The following is a 23045-nucleotide window of genomic DNA, read 5'->3' as shown; positions in this document are numbered from 1 at the left end:
TTGGTTCTCACTGCCTCGAGTGAAATCCATAAGGATGCAGAGTCATTTCCAATTGAAAAGTGTCTTGCTGACAGAGCGAGATAACACATTTATAGCAGCTATGGACTTATTGTAAGAACTATGGCCATTGCTCACTCAGTGCATGCGCTTGAACTTTCTGAGTCTTCTTCATTTTATGTGCGCAAACATTTTTTTTTTTTTTTTTATTGCTCCTCCAGGCGATGGTGCTCCACACTTGAGAGACGGAAAAATATTTTTTTCATTAGACTCAAACTGATGGTTCAAATTGAGATCATTTAAAAGGCAATCATTTTGAATGTGTGGGACAATTGTGACATTTTATCCTTAGTTTTATAGCCACTGCTTTCATAATGGATATGTATTGAACTCTTTCTGAGCCAGGGGGCAACATGACATTTAGTGCAGTCTGTGGCCTCTCCTGCACAATTGTGTTGTCTTGCAAAGTGCAAAAAAATCACAGCATATGTTATTGTAAAACACCACTAAATAGTGGAATAGCGATTGTAGTTAATACTATTATCATAATTTGTCTTTTCTGCTCCATATTTTCTTCTATCCTAAAGATTAAAAAGTTGCTAATCTATTATATCTGAGTCAACTGCCCTTCATGGCATTATCTAACAAGGGTGGATGACCTTAGAGAAGAATTAAATAACACAGATGAAGAACATGTGCATCACACACACACTGTTTTCATTGTGTACTGGCTGGATTCCGTTCAGAAAAGATGCATGAATATAAATTGTTTGCTTGAGGAAGAACAGCTGCTTTCCCTGGACAGTGCTGATGTTTCAGAGAAGGACCAAAACTGTGTTTGCACGCACATTCTTGTTTGTTTATGTTTATATTCATGAGATGTCAGGAAGTAATGTACAGTATGTGATGTTCTGCGAGGAAATGTATGTTCTCTTCATGCTTGAATCAAAGAAAGCCTGCTGCAGAGACTAACGCTGGCCAGAGCAGGATTCATTCTCTTTAGATGAGCTGCATTATTCAGAGGAACCGACTGAAATTTTTAAAATAATGGTCTCCTATGTATCTATAAGTAAAAGGTCTCCTAAGAAGTCATACCATTTAAATGATGAGAAGGAAATATAGGCATTTTAGCATTTATTTAACTACATGAAAAATAAAACGTTTCCCTAACAACGTCAAGGTCGCAGTCTTTATGAGGTGCCTGTGAAGATTCTCAGTCATCCAGGTCATGGTTACCCAAGAGGAGCTGAGTGGAGGGCAACTGGACTTAACTGAAGACACTTGAAGTCAATCAGAGGTGAAGAAGCCTCTCGGATGAGAGGTGAAACTTCTTCAAGTACCTACAACCAAGTCCAGTCGCCCTCCATTCAACTCTTTTTGGATAACCTTCTCATGAGATATTCAATTATCTGTTATGTATGAGTATTGATCGAGGGAAGATGGAAGTTTTCTGGCTGTTCTCCATCTGTTTAGAATATACTGCAGGCTGTGAGGCTGCAGAGAGGAAAGTCATTGTGTCATGCATGTGGCAGTAGGGTCATTATCCTCGCTATCATTTGCAGATCAGCATGTCTCGTCATTTATAGGCTAGTAGTATACTGCTTCCCTTTCACAATAAGAGCCCGGCCTGTCTTGTGAGACCACAATGCTGTTTAAGTGAGAATGCTGTTCTGTTCTGTATGTGCATGTACATGAATGTTCAGCTTTCTTTGAATGTGGATATGCTACCATTTGGTAGCGGTGGAGCTAATGAGCTGTGCTCTCCCTGTGATGTAAGTTGGAAGTAATATTGTGTTTGGAGTGTCTGCTGAGGGTGTAATAGCTGTTATCCAGTGCTCAAAACTATGACAAAACAACATGAAACTAGGAATATTTGACCACAGTTGACCACAGTATTGGCCCGTGCAATGAAGTTTATTATTTGTTTTTTTTTATTATTATTATTTCAAGTAAAATTTTAACTAAATGTATCAGATACACAGAATGAGAAAATGCTCCGCTTTCAGTGAAGGCCAACAAACCAAGCTCTATCAGTAATACAGAGAAACACACTTGTATGCACAAAGTAGCCATGGCAGTAACTGAATTCACCCAGTCGTTCTGTAATTCGCCACAGTTCAACAGAGTGTCACTGCAGCGTAATGCTCACACATACACAGCTAGAGAGAGTGCTTTTGTCGGTACACTAATGTTGCAAGAGCAAATTCTTTGTCTGGACTGGTGCAAGATGATTAAAATGAATAGGAACTTCTTGTAAATGTTTAGTTTTTTTTTTGTGTTTTAATCAAAACATTTTTCAAGTGACAACATAAAAAGGCGATATGTGTAGGTGGATGAGCTGTAGTGGAGAATTTGCAGCGTCCTCTGACTCTCTCTCTCTGTTCTGGTTCGTTATTTCCACAAACAGCCATCTGCTCGCTTGTCAGAGCAGAGAACCTTGACTGTGGCTGTGAGACCTCTTGTCTCATTTTGCAGTCAGTTTGGGTATCTGACCTGCTTCAAGATTCATGAGCACAACATCTGTCTCATAAAGCAGTCAGTTTGGGCCTTATAATTAGCCAGTCAAGTATTCGCCATGCAGCGGGCAGTAGTTGCTCCTGAAAGGTGTGTAAGATTATGCTGTGTCATCGTCAGCTCCTTTTACGCAGTTTGAGTGTAGTGAAACATTATATCAATAAACAATTGTACTAGTGGATTATGTGTCTGCTTTACTTTTTTGAACGCTGATCACATGATAAATCCATTATTTGACAGTAGAATTGAGCTAAAGCTGCTTTTGAACTGAATGTGTATTGATATTATTGCCTTTAATCTCTCTGCAGTAAATTCAGTAAAAAAAAAAAAAAATGCAGTCATGCTTTCAAATTGGCTTTTTAAATTTCATCCTCTGGTATCCATATTTTTTATTTCATTTTCATTTTAGTGAAATGTGCATTCAACTTTAAAGAAATATGTTGAACTGTTATAATTTATCATATCTGCTGCTATGATAAGTTTTGTTTCCTCATTTTAATTCTGTTATATGATGCAGTTATACCTGTGTAGGGATGCTTGGTCATTATACTGCTGCCGTGTTGACTTTCTGGTCACAGGGAGCTGTAGATTGTATTGTGGTGAGCAGCGAGACTTGTCCTCCAACCAACCAGACAACCCTAGGGTCAAGCTTTTATTTCAGCATCTGCTGTTGTGTTACCGTGCTGCATTGTCCATGAGCAAGACACTCCTGCATGGACACCCTGTCAGCTAAAGGGGTTGTGTGTCTTTGTCCTGCCTGGAAGGTTATTGTTCGTGACAGTTATTCTTTTAAAAATCTTTTGACATTATTTCCATTCAAGCACGATGCATATAATCAACATCAGTTAAACTGACTTGAAATGGGTTCAGGTGAGGCAACGGAGGAGCGAGTTATGGTAAGCTAAGCAGACAGGCAGCCAGGTGAATTGGCCTGATCCGGACAATGATGACTGTAGCAAATAGCCAGAGGAAGAGATGCCCTCTCATTGTATCAGACAAGCCAGTCACGCCCAGACTCAACTTGTCACAGTATTACTTGGCGGCATTCATGTATCTGTGCTTGAGTATTTTTTAGATAAAAAAAAAAAGGATGATAAAAAGTGATGCATGATTAAAGAACGGCAGAGTGATATTGTAATGAAAGGGGGCTGGGGGGAGGAGGATGGGAGGGGTGACATGCCATCTGCTGCTCTGATGCAGTTGTGTTGTAGCTTTTTATAAAGGCTATGTCTGTTTTTATTTGGTTTTTCTTCCCTCCCTCAGCCAGTGTCCAAAGGCTTAGTCTCTGAACATGTCACTTCACATCAGGGCTGCCTGTGCTGCCTGGAAGCCTATACCTGCATTTACAAACACAGACACGCGCACACATTTGTATGCACGCACACACACGCTCAGGCCTGGAATTAAAAGAAAAAAAAAGAAAGAAGAGAAAACAAAAACTGCTGCTTATGACAAGCAAGGACCCCTTGAAAGGACACCAGTGGACAGAATAGATAGAAGCGAAAAAAGATTTGAATTTAGGACAGCCAAGGCGCTAGGTACACCGCTAACGTTGCTGTTAAGTTAACTTCAAAGTTAAACCCTCGGTGGCTGGGTTAAGCTTGATGCTGGGAGCTGTGTTCTCACCCATCTGCCAGGCTGGAGTTCAGAGATGATCAGAACATCATAGTGCAGACAGGGACAGAGAGGAAATCAAGAGAAAGGAGGGGAGGGAAGAGGATGAGTGGATGAATGATAGAAAACAGTGGGGCTGGGGTGGGGGGGATGTAGTAAAATGGAAAGGAATGGTAGTTGTGGTATTTTATTGTTCCCACAAAGGAAAATTACAGAGAAAAATCTATGTTAAACATACGGCGCCATCTTACAAAGGTCAAGCATATAAGGATGTGAAACTATGAGCTTTTGTCTGAGGTACAACGGCGGTGCGGCTGCATTAATACATTACAGATGTGTGTTTGATAGATTGAGATAAAGGATAAAGCAAGATGTATTAAGAGGGTGTGGAGCCAAGATGAATGAGTGATTTGTTTTATCAAGAAAAGGGTGATTAGTCTTTTTTGTCTAGAGCCACTGATTAATGTAGCCAGTGTGGTGCATTTACATTAACCATCAAATACTATCGCAGGGATCTCTGCAGCGGATAACCGTCTTCCCAGAACATTAGCGGAATAAATTAGCTCGAGAAAAGCAGCACTTATAGCAGGGCAAAGGGGGTGTGCTCCTTCCTAACATATAGGGAATCAATGCAACTCGCCTCACTTTTCTCAGCAGTGCATCACGGGACGGTTTAAGCAGGACATTATATGGTTAATTTGCTGTCCTTTTAGCTGAACACAAATGTAAGCTATGTGCATTAGCCAGTGGTACATGTCCGTGTGTTTGACAGTAGTCAGAGTGCTTTGGTCTGGGCCTGTGTCCATGAACTAATGCATGCTCCTATGTGTCCATTTGCTTGCATGCACATTTCAGTGTGTGCTCTCTACTGGATATGAGTCTTTTTTTTTTTTTTTATGTATTGAAAGCTATTCTTAGAGTGACCTTCCGAAAGCCATGGCGTGCAGCCCTGTTGTCTGTGTGCGCCCGCCTGTGTGATTCAGTTTGAGTGGAGAAAGCCCAGGGACACATCAGTGGCCCTCTCCCGATTACGGAGCTCCACAGTTTGCAGATGATTCTTTGATGGGGCGAATCTGGAAGCATAGTGGTTGAAAAGAAGTAGCCCGGCAAGAGGAAACAGTCAGCTTAACAAACGAAGACCAATGTGCACAACATACATACATATACACACACACACACACACACACACATATATATATATATATATATATATATATATATATATATATATATATATAAAAACACACTCATGTAAGCATTTAGTCTCTGACATGCCAAAGGATTTCCCTCATGGCAGAAGTGCATAGCTGTTCTATCTTTAGGTCCTTGGTGTTGCGAGTGGGGACCTACCCCATCATTTTATATTCAGCTACATAAACACACTCTTACACACAACTAAAATAGATGCAATTCTGCTGCAACAAACTAATGTTAGGGAGAATCATATGAGAATGAGCCCTGAAGAAGTCCTTAGAATACAAAATGATTTCATGCCAGGGTCGTCCAGTTTCCCCTCCCTTCTTTCTGATATCTCCTCTGGGTCCATATATCTTTTGTATCTGTCTTTGTAGAAGTGAAATCATTGTCATTGAGTCCTTAGATAACATTTAAATTTTGTGTCTGGAGTATGTAAGTATGTAAAAACTGTTCTTTTAAGAAAATCCACTTCAAAAATAGTTGGAACAGTCTCACCATCAATCACCCATTGATGATGTTGTATCAGGTACGCCACATACAGGTTCAATAGCGGACATTCAAAGCACATTGAAGGATGGAAATGCTATAAAAATCCTTGAAAAAAATAACACAAAAAACGATGCCACTGAGACAATAGCACTCGTCACCACCTGCCTGGTTTAATCAAGAAAAGATGGAGGGAGACAAAAACCAATAAAGCCAAAATGCCAATAGTTTTTTTTTATTATTATTATTATTGTTACTGAGACATTGGATCCCTGATCAAATAAAACACCTGTGAAAGTTCAAACATATTGTGTGAAATTATTCCACCTTCCTGCGCATAAATTGCTTTGATGAGTAACACTTCATCCTCAGAATGAAACGCAAGAAGACACAATATGAGTAATATGCAGATAGATGCGGAGTAGGAAAACGTTCAAATATAACTTCATGGTTGTATCATAGGCCTCCTGGCATGTTTAGGTGTAGTAGTAAGTATTTTACTACACTAAGTTTACACCAAGTATTTTAGTGGTGTGTGCATCAAATTCACATAGACTTGAAACTGCAAGTCTCAATATGTTGGTTCAAAATCCCTCTATTAAAGTGTGGGAGGAAAGCTTCACTACAAAGAAAGAAAGGAAGGAAAAGATAACACAATAGGTGCAAAAGTGGTTACCTCTGACCTTATGTGAATAAGAAAACAGCAATTTAATCACAGTAATAATATGTTGCAGCTTTTTATCGGAAGACGATCACTCCATCTTGTTGAAGGAAAAAGGTTAAGAAGCGCCGAAACAATCTATTAGCCGTGGTTGTGACTGTTGCTATAATAGCTGCTCTCTCTAATCTCTCCCTCCCTTCATCCCCCTTTCACTCTCTCTCGCTCTCCGTGCGTTCTCCTTCTTGCTTCTGGGTGATAGTTGTGATGGGCAGGAGTGGGAGGAAAAATGTTCTGACTCAGCCAGAATCCCTCTTTTGTGGAGTTAAATACCAATTTACACTCCTCCCCGTCCCCTCTCCCATCCTCCACACGCACGTCCCAACCCGCCCTGTACACTAACAGTATTCACGTTCACAAGTATGTGCTCTATATAAACCCCCACCCCACCCCCAACTTCACCCCTTCTTCCCTGCTCACTCTCGCGAAAGAGACGATTTTTATTTTGCGTGTCCTACTTTTTTTTTTAACCCCCCCCTTGCTATCTCTCCCTCTCCCACTCTGCCCCCCTCAGCTGACAGTCTAATAAGCCAGTAATTAACACCTGAAAACACGGAATGGTGATAGGCCATAGGAGAAGAGATTGCTTTGGGAAAATAAGGCTCTTGTTTTCCTCCCCATTGACCACCACCTGCATATAAAAGAGCGCCCGTGGTGCACAGCAGAGGAGCACACATTTAGAGGAATAGATTTTCTTTTTCTTTTTTTTTAACTTTGCGATATGTTAGATCGTGAGTCTGCTCTGTGTGCCGAAACAGATGTTTGTTCTGACTATGAAACACACGAAAATATGGATGAAGTCACTGGGTGAAGGTCAAGAAAACAGAATAATATCATAATACAGTGTCATAAGGCACCTCCGATCCATGTAACCTCCTCTACCATTTAATATGTGACTATAACTGTCCTAATAATGATCTTTATCATCTCCTTCAACCACACAAAACCTTTCCACAGCACCACTGCAGTTGCACCGCCAGTTTCGGAAAGATAATCTAGGACACTGGAATACATTGACTACAAAATTAAAGTCATCTAATTTGCAATAGAGAGAAAGAGGGGTGGGGGGTGGGGAGCAAATGCATATAAGTGAGTGAGGTTGTTGTTGTTGTTAGCGCCTGTCTTTGTTTTTTTTTTTATGGGTGAGATGCCGGTAGGCAAAGATGGAGGTCACGAGGCAGAGAGACACCGAAAAAAATAAAAGAAGAGGATGTTCAGCCAATACCAAAACAGGTCAAAGCTGTCACACATGCTGTTTTTGGAGGTTCGTGTCCTTCTTGACTTCTGAAGAACGTCATTCACATTCCAACTGTATGTAACACCGGAAGGTCAGGCTTAAGTTGATGTTGTTGTTCTAAGATTCTGAGAGGGTGAGAGATTTAGTATGGCTGAATGTTTTATTGGATGCTTGGACCAATATTACTGTTCCTGCTGGTGCGGCATTTAACTTTACTGTTGCTCATGTCATTATTCATACTGTCTCTACTGCTGATGGTAATGTTTCTCTTACTGCTACTTTTGGTATTACTGCATCTGTGCAAAATACAGGGCGGATTAATGGATAATGCAAATAATAGTTAGTTGCAGCCCCACTGTGTATTAAGAGTCCACCAGTGGTGGAAGAAGTCAGAGCTTTTGCTCAAGTAGAAATACTTCAATCTAAAATATTTTGATTACAAGTCCTGCATTCAAAATTTTTACGTACGTATTCTAAGTAACTACAGCTGTCAGTGACAGAATCTCCTTGTGAAATGTAGTGGAGGTGAAGTATAAAGTAGCATAAAATAGAAATGCGCAAGTTTACATTTACTCTTATATCTAAAGCGACTTATAAGTGAGGGTCATCACTAAAGCTTCAGAGCAGTAGGAGACCTTGGTGTAAACACTAAGTAGAACTACTACTACTAGTTAAACTGCAAGTACCTCAAATTTGTACTTAAATACAGTATTTGATGTACCCAGTTAAATTCCATGCCCTGAAAAAGACGTGATACAGGCCTAGCAGCATTACTCATGCATTAATATAGCTGCAATACACATGTCCCTGAATAGTAGATAGCGGCTGTTGGAACGTACACAGTATTCAGGTGTTAGACAGTAGCCTACACAGTATTTCTGTAAAAAAGTGTGAAGTTCCTTTTTTTCAGAGAGACACGCATAATGAGGGATTTTAGAAATCTTACAGCTATCATCACAAACTAAATGGAGTTTGTAGATTTACATGCTTTCATTTGCGCGCGCGCGCGCGCACGCACGCACACACACACACACACACACACACACACACACACACACACACACAAATTGAACTTTAACTCTCTTCTTGCTACCCTCTTGGACGGACAGAAAAGGTTTAGAGGCTAAATCAAAGTTCATGCCACTCTGTGGAGCAATTGTTCCCGGACCAAGCCCTCATTGACAAAATTAATCATTATAAAGTTCTTTGCTAGGGTCCCAGATACTCTTCTCACTCAGCTTACTGGCCCCACGTAATATCCTGCAACCCAGGGTTTCAAAGTAATTAGCCATAAGAAATGAGGAGAGTGTCTGTAGAGAGAGTAGTTGTGGAACATTACACATCTGGTTGGTTAATACGCGGCCAATGAGGATACATCTCCAAATTGCAATAATGAATCACAATGACATCGTACAACACATCACCCGGATTCTAGGGGGAAAGCATTAACACAAATAAATGCTTTTTTTTTCTGTTAAAGTCGTTTTACAACTCAGTATTTATATATCACAAATAGCACATGATATTCCCATGCCAAGCCTCGAAAAGAGCACAGTACAACTCATCCGTGCATATTATGCTAATACACGTCACAGATAATATAATGTATCAGGAGCTTATTACAGGGAAGTTTAGCATAGGCTACGGGCGAAATTAAATTTCAAGTCATCTAAGCTTGGACTCTGTTTACTAAGAGGATTAACCTGCCTTGACGCAAATGTGTTACCTTCAGTGAAACTGTCCGTGAATCTGTATGAGGGGATGCATTGTTAGCATTCATGCCGGGTGGCTGGGATCACGTATGAACTCAAGCACATGCAACACATTTGCTTATGAGGTGAGGCTGAATTGAAAATAGTTTTTTAAATATGTTGTATATGTGTGTTTGTCGGGGAGTGATGCTTTGGCAAAGCTTTTGTGAATATCAAGGTGCTTAAAATGAAAACACTACTTATTCTGAGTATGCACAGGCATAAATCAGTGTTGTAGTTTTTGGGTGATTCAGTCAGTATGTTGAATATGATTAATTAGATTTTAAAGCTTAAAACCAGGGATCCAAAACTCTAATCTGTAAAAGCACAAAGCCATTGGCAATGAAATGGGGACTGATTGTCTTGGCTCATGCAGTGTTTGTCTAAGCTTATCCAGCCAATTTAGATTTAAATTACATTATTGCTATTGTAAAGACCAGAACATTCTGCCATTATGACAGAAAAATCATCCTGAAGATATCCTGTAGTACTGACTTTTTCTTTGTGTTTTTTTTTTTGTTTTTTGTTTTTTGTTTTTTTTCTGACTGCACTTACGGTTCATTAAAGTAGACGTTCCAATAAGATGAGATATAGTGACTTAACTGATTCCACTTGGTGAATTTTTGTGCAAAACTCTGACTCAACCTACTCAACCTAAAATAACCATGTCAAATGTCTCGGTTTTGATTGTCCTCCTCGACGAAGTAGTAAGTGACTTTAATCTGCACAGCTCAGTGAGTCAGTGATGCATCAGACCGTTCGTTTAACAGTTCAAACGTTCTGAAATGTCAGATGATAAAATCACAATGTTTATATTCTGACATGGTCATTTGTAAAGAGGGGGCATCTGGGAATTTTTTTTAAAGCATCTTTGAGGATAAACTGTTACTGCTGTGGAGTTTTTGCACTACATCATTTAATATGGCCGGTGCTGTGACATCCTTGCCCTTCAGATGTTCTGTTGGAAGTGCTTTTCAGCCACAGTGGTTGTTACTACTGACACTAACTACTTTCTGACTACTGACTTTCTATTTATTGCAAACAAATTGCCATTCCTGCTGTAACAGTCTGGAAAAGAGACATTCAGTATCCTGCACCAGGCACGTGGAACAGAACAATAAAGGCAAAAGCTTAAATGTTAAAATGGCTATAGCAGAATCATTCTCGTGTTATATTATTAAAAAAGATTTATGCGATGCAAGATTTTACTGAGAACAATAACAAATAGTCAAAATCTTTCTTAAAACATCAAGTCGCCTGTCAAGCCACCTGTTTTTAGCATTTTCCATTCTAAATGTATTTATACATGCACCAATCAACGCTGAACAGAACACCTACCAAGAAGCCTCTGGAAAACTTTTAGTCTTGTTTGCTTATGTGTAGTTTTCTATCACTGCCCCAGCATCATATTCTTTCTTCTTCCTCTCCTTGCTTTGACTTTTTTCCCAAATTAGCCGTGTTTATTTCGAACTGCAGCTCATCTGCCCCTTTTTAAAAGAAGCACAAGTGGAACAAATAAGTCTATTGCCATCAGTGTCGTGACTGTTTAGTGAGGATAAGTCCTGTCACCGGGCCAAAATGATTAGAACGGGGAAGAAAAGAGGTGATATATTAAACATGGGAAGAAAGGAAGGAGTGCGAGAGTTGAATTTTAGAACTCGGAGCTTACGTAATGAGTGTGAATCGCATCTCCGCTCATTGTGTGAGTAAGAAATAATGAGGCCGTTTTTAGACAAGGAGCGAGGTGAGAGAAGTGGCTTCTGAATGCGTTGGCCTTGTTTTTAATTACATGACATGATGGAAATAAACACACTAATGGAGTTTTAAGTCTGAAAACTCTGCAGAGAAATAAAATAATCGCAGCAAAGACTATAATAATATACAACATGTTTATTATCATATGTGTTATATGTTTCGTTTGTGGCAAAAAAGGTGTGGTTTTTTGTTTGTTCGTTTTTTTTTTTTTAATGATGGTACCGACTGGGCAAAGCAAGTAACTGACCCATGGTCTGTGTGGTATTTACTGTGTGGTGACTGTGATATGCGCAACTTTAAACTGAACCATAAGGCGACAACTGCATTTTACTCAGTCTTTAGGCCCTTGTCTTATAAGTGTTATTCAAACAGCAGCGTAGTTTCACAGCATAGAAATATTGGCTGACTTCAGTGATTCTGGGCAAGATGGGTTGAGAGAATGCGTGACAGGGTGAGGGACTCAAAAGGGGGCTTTCGTGCGCCTCGTCCCTCAACTCCTCAGCAGGTAAAATCAGCACTGATAATAGCATGAGACATCATCTTAAAAAATTTAAAAAAAAAAACCTTTAAACTTGCTTTTTCCAACTTTTCTTCACTTTCTGCCATACTCTTCAAATAATGGTAAGGAAAACAGTTTTGGCAGCTTCTTACTACCTGTCATAAATCCTTTAAACAGCCTTGCTCTTGATAATTTGAGAGCTATTACTGTGTCTGAGAGAGGGATAATCATCTATCCCTGTCACAATAAACACAATGTTAACAACAAGGCAATCAAACTGTGTAGACTCCTGTCTGGTGTTTAATCATGCCGCAGTTACTCACCATGACAATGCTGTGCCTTTCTTTTTCTTTTTTCTTTTTTCCCAACGTGACATCATCTTGCCACCCACCGTCGGGTAGGAATAGCTGCAGCAGACTGTGGAGGCAAAAAGGAAAACCATGGTTACTTGCTAATCACTCACATATGGCCCCTAGTCATGTCACAGAAAGTGGCGAGTTAACATTGTTTGTAAGTATTGTTGACCCAAGCAACCAGCCATGGCATAACCCTGGTCATTAGCAAAACTCCTGTCTTTCTCACAATTGCGCACACACACACACACACACACACACACACACACACACACACACACGCACACACACGCACACACACAATTGCATCCGCTGTCACCTCTGATATATATGACCCTTGACAGCAGAGGAGCTCAGTAAGACAGGCTGTCAGCATCTCTGCAATGTGTCTGGCTTGTCTCCCCTCATTGGATGGCCAGCATGTGCCTCAGGTCTCTCCTGCCCGTCCATATCCACACCAATTTACAGCCTGGCTGCCAACAGAATGATATTCTCATGTGACAGTTTTTTTTTTTTTTCCCTTCCGGACAGAAATCTTGAATTATCATGTTTCATTCCTGTGAACTCCCTTTTGGCTATTCAGCAATAATGTACAGCCACACTGGGATCAACATTCCTCCTCGTAGGCTCAATACTCATCAAGTACAGAATGTTATAACCGTTTTTGTATTCTAATAATAATAAAACATCCATCTATTTATTTCCAGCGTGGTAGAAAGCTCACACTGGAAGAATGATGTCTTTATTCTCCGGCTACTCCGTATGTGTGTGTGTGTGTGTGTGTGTGTGTGTGTGTGTGTGTCTTAATTTTTTTGAGTGTGTTGTCTCTGTGGCTTTTAACAACAAAGCAACACTGTTTTCTGATGAATGATCATCCCCGCCAAGTTTTTATTGCTCTCCGTAGATTACATCAGCTCGTAGTAATGCCAGTGAAATGTGGGAACCTAATGAAAATACTTCAAACCATATCTTAATACAAACAATATTTCTTGCGCTGAAGTACGCATAGATGATTTTTCACACAGCTGTTGTCAGCATTTTTCATTCATGAATTATGAACAGAAAGGAACTGATAGCAATGTAATCATGGCAACAAGATAGAGAGGATTGTAGGAAATAAAACTTTTAGGAACTTTAATAACAAACAGATCTGTATGTGTGTGTGTTCCTGTTACTGGAAAAAATTAGCACATGAAGTTGAGTTGATTGTTAATAAGGACTGAAGCTGCCTGTAGGATCACGGGAGACGTGGGTGCGGCCAGGCCGTGAGATCATCGCATCACGTATGACACCTACTTTATACCCATTGTTGATCCAGAGAGGGAAAAGTCGACCTCAGTGGTAACAGCCTTGAAAAGGAGGGTTGTGTATAGACCCTGCGAAGATGGAGTGTGAACAGTCTTGTGAACACACCCTCGTCTTCTGGCGTTGACAGATGGGGAGTTCTAGCTAAGGTTAGTCCGAGGGCTCCCATTAGGAGGAAGGCAAAGCACGAAAGGCTTGAATGCTTTGATATCGCAGCTGCAGTCTTATGAGAAATAAACAGGCGCCTTTCATCCCACACACACACGCAGGCAGGCATGCATGTGTACACGTCTGATATAAGTGTGCAAACCATCTACCTTGCCTATACAGCACATGTAGAGAGTGTAGAATAAAGCTGCCAAACCCAACGTTTCCTCCCAACTTGAACGAAATGTGCAAAGATTGCAACAGGAAAATCTGAAGCTGAATATGAAGCAATAAGAACCGGGTTCCACTTTTTATTTATATATTTTCGGCTGATTCAACACAGTAACAACAAGACGAGCAAAATCAGTTTGCTTGTGTATTGAGGTTTTAAGTTAGCCGACGCGGCGCATGACAACATAGCACGGGGGCGTGCGGCATGAAGAGAAACTTCGTTGCTAATGACAACGGATAAAGTTGACATGGTGGCGCAGCTTTCCTAAGAATAAGATTCAAAAATATCTGACACTGGCGACTCTGTAGCCTCTGTAGCCCCGCCCATTCCACATACCAGGACTGAATACTTTTATTTTCTTTTTTACAAAACGTGCCATCAGAATCATTTGCAAAACAAAATTATGTAATGTGTTCAAACAGTCCCCTAATAGTGTTGGGACTGTTCATGTGGGGCGCTAAAGTATTTGCTCGCCATAAAGTAATGTGGCGGAATCCTGGCCAAACACTTAAGCCAGGGGGGAACTAGAAACCATTTTGTTTTGAGTGGAATCAGGAAGTCATTAGCAAACTGATGCATTACTATAGAACAGTAATGGCAGGCGGTCTGATACTGATACATCAGGCTGTCGGAATGGAGGGCGTCGGTCGATAACACCCCCTCAAAGTGTCTTCCTGGCAAGTGGTGTGGCCTATAATGAAACTGGCGCACAGAGAGGAGGGAGGCGTATGACAGGAGGGTCTTACACCAGCCGACCTCACCCCTGTGGTAGAGAGCCCATTATCATTAAGAGTCTGAGTAAATGTGAAGGAGGCTTTGTGCTGCTGACCAAGCTGGAATAAGTATATTAACTGGGCAGTTTCTCAGCTGTCAGGGGTCTCAGTTTTGGGCCCCTGCTAATGTGATGTTAATAAAAACAAAATAGTGGGCTGCGGGACCCCTGAGAGCAGCCTTCAGTACTCCTATAAACTGAGGCGGCGCACTGTAATATCCCGTGCGCCTGCCTGCATCAGCAGAAAGCGCACGTGGTGATATGAACAGTTATAGTTGTGCTGCCGGGGGTTATTGCACTTGGTTTATTAACGATGCTATCGATGGCTGGGTGAACAGAGGTGCATGCTGGGATAAATCACAAAGACTCGGGGTCCCTGTCCGGACACAACACGAGGACTCGCTCAAACAAAGTGCACGGGTTCCGTAGACACAATAAACACAGACAGCCTCATCTCTTTCTCGCCCTGCCACTCATTAAAACACAAACACACAGATGTTGGCTGTGTTTCAATAAACCGCAGTATGTGTCGCGCACGCGCTCTTTCTCGTGATGAAAATTATTAGCCAGATGTTCATTCCCCAGGCAGCTGCAGAGACTATTCCACGCGCCGTGAGTGCTTGAACACACGCTCGCACACATTTACTGGAGATAGATGGCTGAGAGTGAGTGGGTTCTGTGCCCTGCAGGTTACAAGGCATAGTGAGAGGGCAGCCGGGGTTTCCGACACTGTTAACACTCCGACGTTAATCAATTTGCAGAGAACTGGCTGAGCTGGAGGCCATCAGTGAACTGCCATTTAAACTCACAGAAACAGACAGACAGGTACTGTACATAGGTAGACAGAGGACAGTAACTATTGGCAGGCTTTACTGCATTGTCAGTGTGTGTCAGTGTGTGTCAGTGTGTGTGTGTGTGTGTGTGTGTGTGTGTGTGTGAGAGAGATGAGATTGTTCATTTAAATGCCAGTCTCTCTGTTTGGTCCTGGCTCAATTCACCCTCGGTACAAGGGTGTTAGAAGTACATCTGCGTGTGTGTGTGTGTGTGTACATGCACACTGTGCATGGAAAGAAGGTGCAGGCATGTGCGCATTTGTGTGTGTGCATGCATGCTTAGCTTGCATTTTAAACAAGCAGGCAGGATGATCTATACTGTCAGGGTCAGGTCTATCTGGGCTCAGCTAACCTCAGCCTCTTAAGACCTAACATCTGCTGGGGGCAGACAGCCGGCCCAGGGATGGCTCATCATCAGCTGGATGCTGGTGTTCATGTTCCAGCTAACTACTGGCAGGAGATGAGTTTTTCTTTATTTATTTATTTTTTATTTTTTGTGTGTGTGTATCCAAGCAAGTCCGGCTCCGGCTCCGGCTCCCTGCATCTTTCCGTTTCATTTTAAATCTTGAGTTGCCTTGGGCAAACACGCAGTGAAGATTTTGGTTACACAACATTATGTATTGATCCATCTGTAATTTAACAGCTTGTTTCATGTTTGATGTTTCTGTGTTGACAACCTTCCTTGATCATAGTGAATAAAGTGAAATCATTTAATAAACATGTAGTATAAGTACTTACTTACTTTTTTACTTTCTCATTGTGTTACATATTAGAATATGCTGTCCTTGTTTTATAGCATGTAAGACTAATCACTTCCCCATTTTTACACTTGAATAATAAAGTTAATTATATCCCTCATAAAAACATTATATCCCCTCACATACATTCCACACTGCCCTCACTCTTTCCTTCTTTTCTCTCGTTATCTCCCTCCCTCCCCAGGAGACTACGTGGTGCTGACCGTCTTCTTTGACCTGAGCAGGAGAATGGGCTACTTCACCATCCAGACCTACATCCCCTGCACCCTGATTGTTGTCCTCTCCTGGGTGTCATTCTGGATCAACAAGGATGCAGTACCTGCCAGGACATCATTAGGTACAAAGAAAAACAAACTAAAAGTCGTTTCCCCTATAAGATATCGATCATTTATAGTACATTCTTTTTTTTCTCCTCTTTTTTAAGTAAAAAGTCAGTTTACCGAACATGTAACTGCTTACCCAGCCTTCACAGAGCCTTCATCTTAGTTTGTTTGTATAATCAGTCCAACAAGCCCAAACACACATATGGAGTAGGTATACCAGTGAGCTTCATTAGACATCCTGTCCTTAATTACTCTCTGCTGTGCAACATATCAAGAACCCAGTGGTGGTTACACACAATCTGCTTAAGCCTCCTCTGTCCCGCCATTCTCTCCTTTCCTTTTGTCTTCTCCTTCACCATCCTTTCTCCTCCTCCTTTTTTCCCCTCGGAGACAGGGCAGCTGCTTAGGAATCTAGTCCATCTTGATTAGAAGAGCCTATCCTGGCGCATATGTTTTCATGCATGCCTTAATGAGGCATTAATTATGCAGTACAACGGGGAAGATGCAGAGATGCAGCCTCAGCACAAATATATTGCAGGTGGCCTGCTCACTGAATGCAAAAAAAAAAAAAAAGGACACGAAATAGAAAAAAAAAAAAAAAAAAAGGTGGGGGGGGCAAAAGTGAGGATTTCAAGGAAATTTTGTCAGCTTTTGAACTTGCCCTTGGCATCCAGTGGACATCCTTACAAGTTCACTCAGGATTCAGTTACGTATATATTCCTTAGTCAGCTTTCCTCCTGGCCCCTTAAGGCTCTAAATCCCGACCTCTAGTCCACGCGATGTGATCATTAGCGAGCATAACTGAATGTAAAACAATCCCTGCAGGCAGCTACGCACATTCCATTCCTCGCTATCATCATTACTTTGTCAGTCATTAATCTCCCTAAAAATAGGTTGTTGTGTTTTCTTGTGCTTCTGCAGCTCCAGATCTGCAGTCGAAATAATAACACTATTAATTCCCTGCTAAAATTGCACCGAGTCAAATATCTTAATTTCCTCTTTGAAAGATGGTGCGGAAGGTACAGGCAGCCAGGTGGTTAGGAAGCAGATTAATGCAGATGACATAATTCTTAATCCTTCAATGCCATCCAGAAATATATCAATTCACTCACAACACTGCTCTGTTAATCTTGACGCAGACTGACGTCTTTCAGTCCGCATTAAATTTAGACAGAAATCGTCTTCTGTACACAAGGCGAGTCCGCTTCACATGTACGGCCGAGGCGGTCTTGTTTGTTTGTCGGCGTTTGGGGGGTTGTGAGGCTGCTGTTGCTAATCTGTTGTATCAGTGTACTTATAAACGCATTTCCTCGCCATGTGCCATCCCTTCCACCTCCTCCTACATCATCGTTAGAGCCAGACAGAGTGAGTAAAAGGGGAGAGGGTTACCAGATGGCTGATATAGGCATGTAGTATGTCAGCGGCGGTGGTCAGTGGCCGGTGAACCGTAAACCAGTAAAGTATGTGGATCAAGGGGACAGTAAAACAGCTGCTCACTCCTCCCTCGTGGCCACCTAACTGTTTAGCACTCGCAATTAAACTGCAAACATTAATCCTCTTTTATATAAACTGTATACATAAATGTCAGTAGCACAACTTACTCTGTTAGTCACAAAAGCTGCTAATTCATAAGTGCTGCTTAAAATAATTCATCATAATTTGTTTTGTTGTTGTTTTTAAGCAAATTCTGTCGTGACAGTTTTGCAAGGGAATTTTATGTTACTGCTGAACAAAATAAACCTCTATCATGGTGTTTATAAAGTAAAACAACAGATTTGGCACACCTTCCGCTTCAGATACGCAACTCGATTTTATTCAGAACTGTGGTTTCAGCTGCCTCCCCACGGTGAAACTGTTTTGAGGAGAATATCCTGTTAGAAACACATGCAACCATATCTTTAATTCTTCTCTAAGTACCTGAATAAATGTCTGAATAAAGCTGTGAGCATGACAAGCTCATGACAGATTTAAGAACACATTAAGTACTAAGAGATGCCTGTTTAACATCATAATGTACCGTTTGACAAGCTACTGTTTATAATAGATTACATTTTGAGCTAGGGCGATTGCTTTTTTTTTTTTTTTTTTTTTTTTTTACAATATATAGTAATAAATGAACTGTAATTAATTTTGAGCACAAATCTAATTTTCCTTGTCTTTTCTCTTTCCCAGGCATCACCACTGTGCTGACCATGACCACGCTGAGTACTATTGCCAGGAAATCCCTTCCAAAAGTTTCCTATGTGACCGCCATGGACCTGTTTGTGTCTGTCTGCTTCATCTTCGTCTTTGCCGCACTTATAGAGTACGGCACGCTGCACTACTTTGTCAGCAACAGGAAGCCGAGCGCCAAAAAGGACAAGAAGAAGAAAAACCCGGTGAGCGTCTTCCTAAAACTAACACTTCTTTATAATTATTACGTGAGGTGTAAGTTTCTGATTTAGAGAGGTCGCTTGATTTCATCACATAGATATGCAAACTACATTATTTTGATTAATGTACTATATGAGAGCGTGTAATATCTTTACAGTGTTCACAGTATCCTTTATTTAGGTGAATGGTCAAGTCTTCCCTACACACTCTGTGTCATCGTCGTCCCCCACCCCCCACTGTATATGAAAGTACTCGGATAAGCCTTAGAAAACAGCTATACACTGCTTATTATCCCTAAGGGAGCATCTTCCTGGGGGCCACCACCTCAAATTGCTAAATGAGAGAGGCGTGCAGCTCGAACCTTTTCCTAATCCGTCACACATCTGTTACAGATGTAATTTAGACCCATGTCACATGACAGGAGAGTTGGCCTGATGTGAGCCTTAAATCCCTCAAGAGGTCATGACATATCTGCTGAAAACAAATATATGAGCACTTATTGAGCTGCGTACATTTACCCTCAACAGCAAGACTAGCATTTCTTTCTTTCTCTTTCTTTCTTTCTTTAGCACCAGCCTAAGCATTGGCTATTCACATATATACACATACACTTATCCATACACACTATAACTACATAAACATAACAAACAAAAGCAGCCCATCACAGAGGATTAACAATCTAGTTGATACAGAAGAGAAACCAAATTGTCAATTTGTAAATGGACATCGAGGCCAAATGTAAACTGTTAATCGATCACATTTCTTTTTCCACATGACTAACTTTATCTGTCCTGCTTTTTGAAAGAAAAAAAAAAAAAAAAGGGTATTAGGATGCATTTCATATTTCCTGCATAGGAGTAATATTTATTTTCACCAAAGTATTTGCTTTTTTATTTCTTTTTTATTCCCAGTCAGCTAGAGTTGGCTCATGATTCTAGACTTGAAGTCCTTTTTAAAATTAGTCCAAATATACCACTTGATGTCTGCTTAGTGGAAAAAGTTTTTTTTTCTTTTTTTTTTAATCATTTATTTTTGGATAACTTAACCACTTTGCGGTAACTTTTTTTTAAAGGGTTGTTGGTAACTGAAATGTATCTTTGAAGTCATGGCATGTTTTTGGACAGGATTCACAAGATTTGAAAGCTATTAAATCTTAAACCTCTAAGTATGCTGCGCCTGGGTGAACAGGAGTGTTGAACCGGAACTTAGGGGGGGAAAAGTGGGGCGCTCTAGTTTTTCTGCATCGGAAACGAAGGTTTTGCACATGGTCTAACCGTCTCGTGGACGAATGAATGAATAATGAAGAGGAAGGTGTGATGCCAGTTTGCCATCTCAGAGGGGGCTTTTCTAGGTTCTCTGCAGAGCTTTGCCAAGATGGCGCGAAGGAGGAAGTGTGCGAGGAAATTCTGACTGAAATTCTTCTGATGATGAATAATTGTAAAAAAAATAAATAAATAAATAATATGGAAAAAATAGGAAATCAAGGAAATATAGAGGACTACAAAAGTTTATTTTACGACATGTCAGCTGATGCAGTTCTATGCGATGTAAGTCATCTGAAGATGTGGAGGGATTTTTCATGATCAGATTTCCTCCTGTCAGTTTAATTCATGTCTTGTAGAATACTATCATCCGTTACCACAACATTTATTCCACATATTGGAACTGACAGAGATGTTTGAAGAAGTGTTGTGTAAGACAAATGCCTCCAACTTGCTGTGAAAACATGCTGTAATGATGTCAGTATTTAACTCTGAATTATGGATGGTGTATACTTAATCTTTCTAGTTTTGCAGTAATATTTTTTCCTAAGGTGATGCTGGCGTAAGAAGCATGTGAGATACATATATCCCACCATGCATCTCCCCTCCTGTGTCTGTTTGTAACATGTATGTCTCTCTACAGTATATTTCCTCTCTTTCCATTTTCAGTTAAATAGTACTCTTCTTGTAATTTTCACACATTATCTTTGTGTTTCTGTTTATTTTTCCTTTTATTGATGTGTGTGTGTGTTCTTTTCTCTGTTTACCTGTATTCTTTGTTTTTTTGTTACTCTCTTTCAATTCCACATATTCTTTGTTTCCTGTCTGGACAAAAGCTCCTCCGGCTCTTTTCCTCAAAGGTATATTGCCTGTGTCTGACTGCATGTGTCTGCTGCATTTTGGCTCTTTGAGCCCCCAGCACCTCACTGCTTTTCTGTCTGTTCTACAGCAGATACGCCTCTCTCTATTCCCTCTTTATCTACCTGCATTCTTACTGTACTCCTCCTCGGTTACTAAATAGGTATCAGAGATAACATTAAAAAGGGGCGCTCTGCAGTGCACAGTGCGGAGGCAGCCAGCCAGACGTACTTATGCAGTTTTTAAAATTCAAATAACCATCCCACACATCCCGTGTCCAGAGGAATGTAATAGTCCAGGCCCAGTGTGGACTCATTCTGGCTCCCTCTGTCCTGTTTCACTCTTTGTTGTTGTTGTAACCACAGTGAACTAGCAGCCGCTGCAATAGCTTCCTCTTCTTTCCCTTCTCCTGCCAGTAAATCTATACCTGTGTGTTTGTTGGGCTTCTCAACCTGACGCTTCCTACAGAGTCAGCAGAGCCTTAACAGACTGAAACAGACAACCCCTGCACTGTGATAAGTCTAATTAGAGTTGGAGGTCCATTCAGAAAGATTAACACATGCTAATCTTTAAACACCCAAAAAGCATCCGGGGTGGGCGGGAGCTAGCAAAGATCTAAATTTAACTTAACACACGAGTCAAGACAAGACAATCTGCTTTTCCATATAGAGGTCCGACATTAATATTTTACAAGGAGGAATATTTTTAAGGTTGGATAAGTTAGATTTTCAGCCCAGACGAGTCTAAATGTACTACTGAGAAAAAAAAAAAAAAAAATCCACCTGCAGCATGGAAACACTAACATCAAATATTCAGCGTAAGCCACATAACCAAGGGATCCTCCAGTAATGATCCCAGGTGTTTCCACCTTTTGTCTTCTCAAAGAGGTTGTCTACTTTCAGCCAGTTAAAGTTGCCAGTGCCACTGTGTTGTTTCTGTGTTTTTATTTTTAATTTTACTTTTAATTTTCATTTTATTTTTTTGCTAACACCGACTCAGCACAGCCAGGCTTGACCAAGGCCATGCGGCAGGATGCTGTTAATGCTCCTTCTGCTTGAGCTTCCACTGCGCTTCCTCCAGTGCAACCAATCCCCTTTGAGAACTGAGTCATAACCTGCTCTGCTAATCCCCTTATTAACTCAACACACTGTCCGTCAACTAAGGACAAAAATGCTGGAACTAACCCGTATGTTGCTTGGTTTGGTGGTTATGTATCGTTTTCAAAGGGACAGCAGGTTTGTGCACTAGTGCTGGGCAAGATGAGAGGTTGTAGGGAATGAACAGTTCAATCAAGTTTAAGTATTTTAAGCTTGTTTGAGGATGCATGCTTACAGTAGATAATGTTATGTTCAAACTAAAACTGCAACGACCTAATTTTTTTTTGCAGCAAGCATGCTTTCTGTAGATACATAAAAAATGGGGGTAACATTCATGTGGCAAAGCAAAAAAAAAAAAAAGAGTTATGTTATGTGATGCTTGTTGCAATTAAAAAAAAAAACGGATTAATACTAACAAAATTCTCATATCTGGAGTGCTGGTACAGTCATTTATAGGTTATTGTTCCTATGTTATGAAGCCAAAACATAAAGAACAAACTAAATGACAGCTACTTGCACTTTCTTGAAGGGAAAGCGATGGTGTGAAATTCTTAGAAGCTGAACTCTGGAGTCTGCACAACTCACTGTGTCTTTTTTAAATGATGAGCTTGATGCCCTAGTTTATCAGCAAGGTCAAGGACCCTTCCAGTTCCACCAAATGGAGGGAGGGTGGGGAGGGGGCATTTAATCTGCCAAAACAGCCAGAATTCCAATTTGTGCAAAGGTGGCATGGCATTTCGAGATAAAAGCTGATGAAAACGTTCTATTTGAATACTAATTGTCTCCCTTTAGAATGACAGGGCCACAGACTCGCTGATGTCACTGTCCTATTTTAGGAATCTTCACAAATGAAAGGCATGTGGCCTCCAGTGGTGAGCACAGTTTGAAAAGGAGGTTTATTTTAACCCATTTAGTGACAGCAAGAGTGGGCTGGAGAAATATTGAGCTGTGCGCTACACATCTG

At 40.8% G+C, this 23045-nt stretch overlaps 1 protein-coding gene and 1 long non-coding RNA gene across 7 annotated transcripts in view; one reads left to right on the top strand and one right to left on the bottom strand.

The window, feature by feature from the left end:
* The window catches only part of LOC130182648 (uncharacterized), a 305937-nt gene that overhangs the window by 67830 nt on the left and 215062 nt on the right, over positions 1 to 23045 (bottom strand). For 2 of the 3 annotated variants that reach the window (XR_008829737.1, XR_008829736.1), the window contains one exon: positions 12092 to 12185. This is a non-coding gene — a long non-coding RNA (uncharacterized LOC130182648). Of the gene's footprint in view, positions 1 to 10814; positions 11002 to 12091; positions 12186 to 23045 lie in introns of those variants that run through there. The other variant, XR_008829738.1, reaches the window with a different exon arrangement.
* The window catches only part of gabrg2 (gamma-aminobutyric acid type A receptor subunit gamma2), a 49501-nt gene that overhangs the window by 21806 nt on the left and 4650 nt on the right, over positions 1 to 23045 (top strand). For 2 of the 4 annotated variants that reach the window (XM_056397711.1, XM_056397709.1), the window contains exons 7-9: positions 16353 to 16505; positions 18664 to 18869; positions 20963 to 20986. In XM_056397711.1, the coding sequence (XP_056253686.1) occupies positions 16353 to 16505; positions 18664 to 18869; positions 20963 to 20986 (383 nt within the window). The remainder of the gene's footprint in view (positions 1 to 16352; positions 16506 to 18663; positions 18870 to 20962; positions 20987 to 23045) is intronic. The other 2 variants (XM_056397712.1, XM_056397713.1) reach the window with 1 other exon arrangement.

This window comes from Seriola aureovittata, chromosome 15 (genome assembly GCF_021018895.1).
Source record: "Seriola aureovittata isolate HTS-2021-v1 ecotype China chromosome 15, ASM2101889v1, whole genome shotgun sequence".
NCBI lineage: Eukaryota > Metazoa > Chordata > Actinopteri > Carangiformes > Carangidae > Seriola > Seriola aureovittata.
The sequence above is the reverse complement of the archived record's forward strand: the minus strand, read 5'-3'. Positions and strand labels throughout refer to the sequence as shown.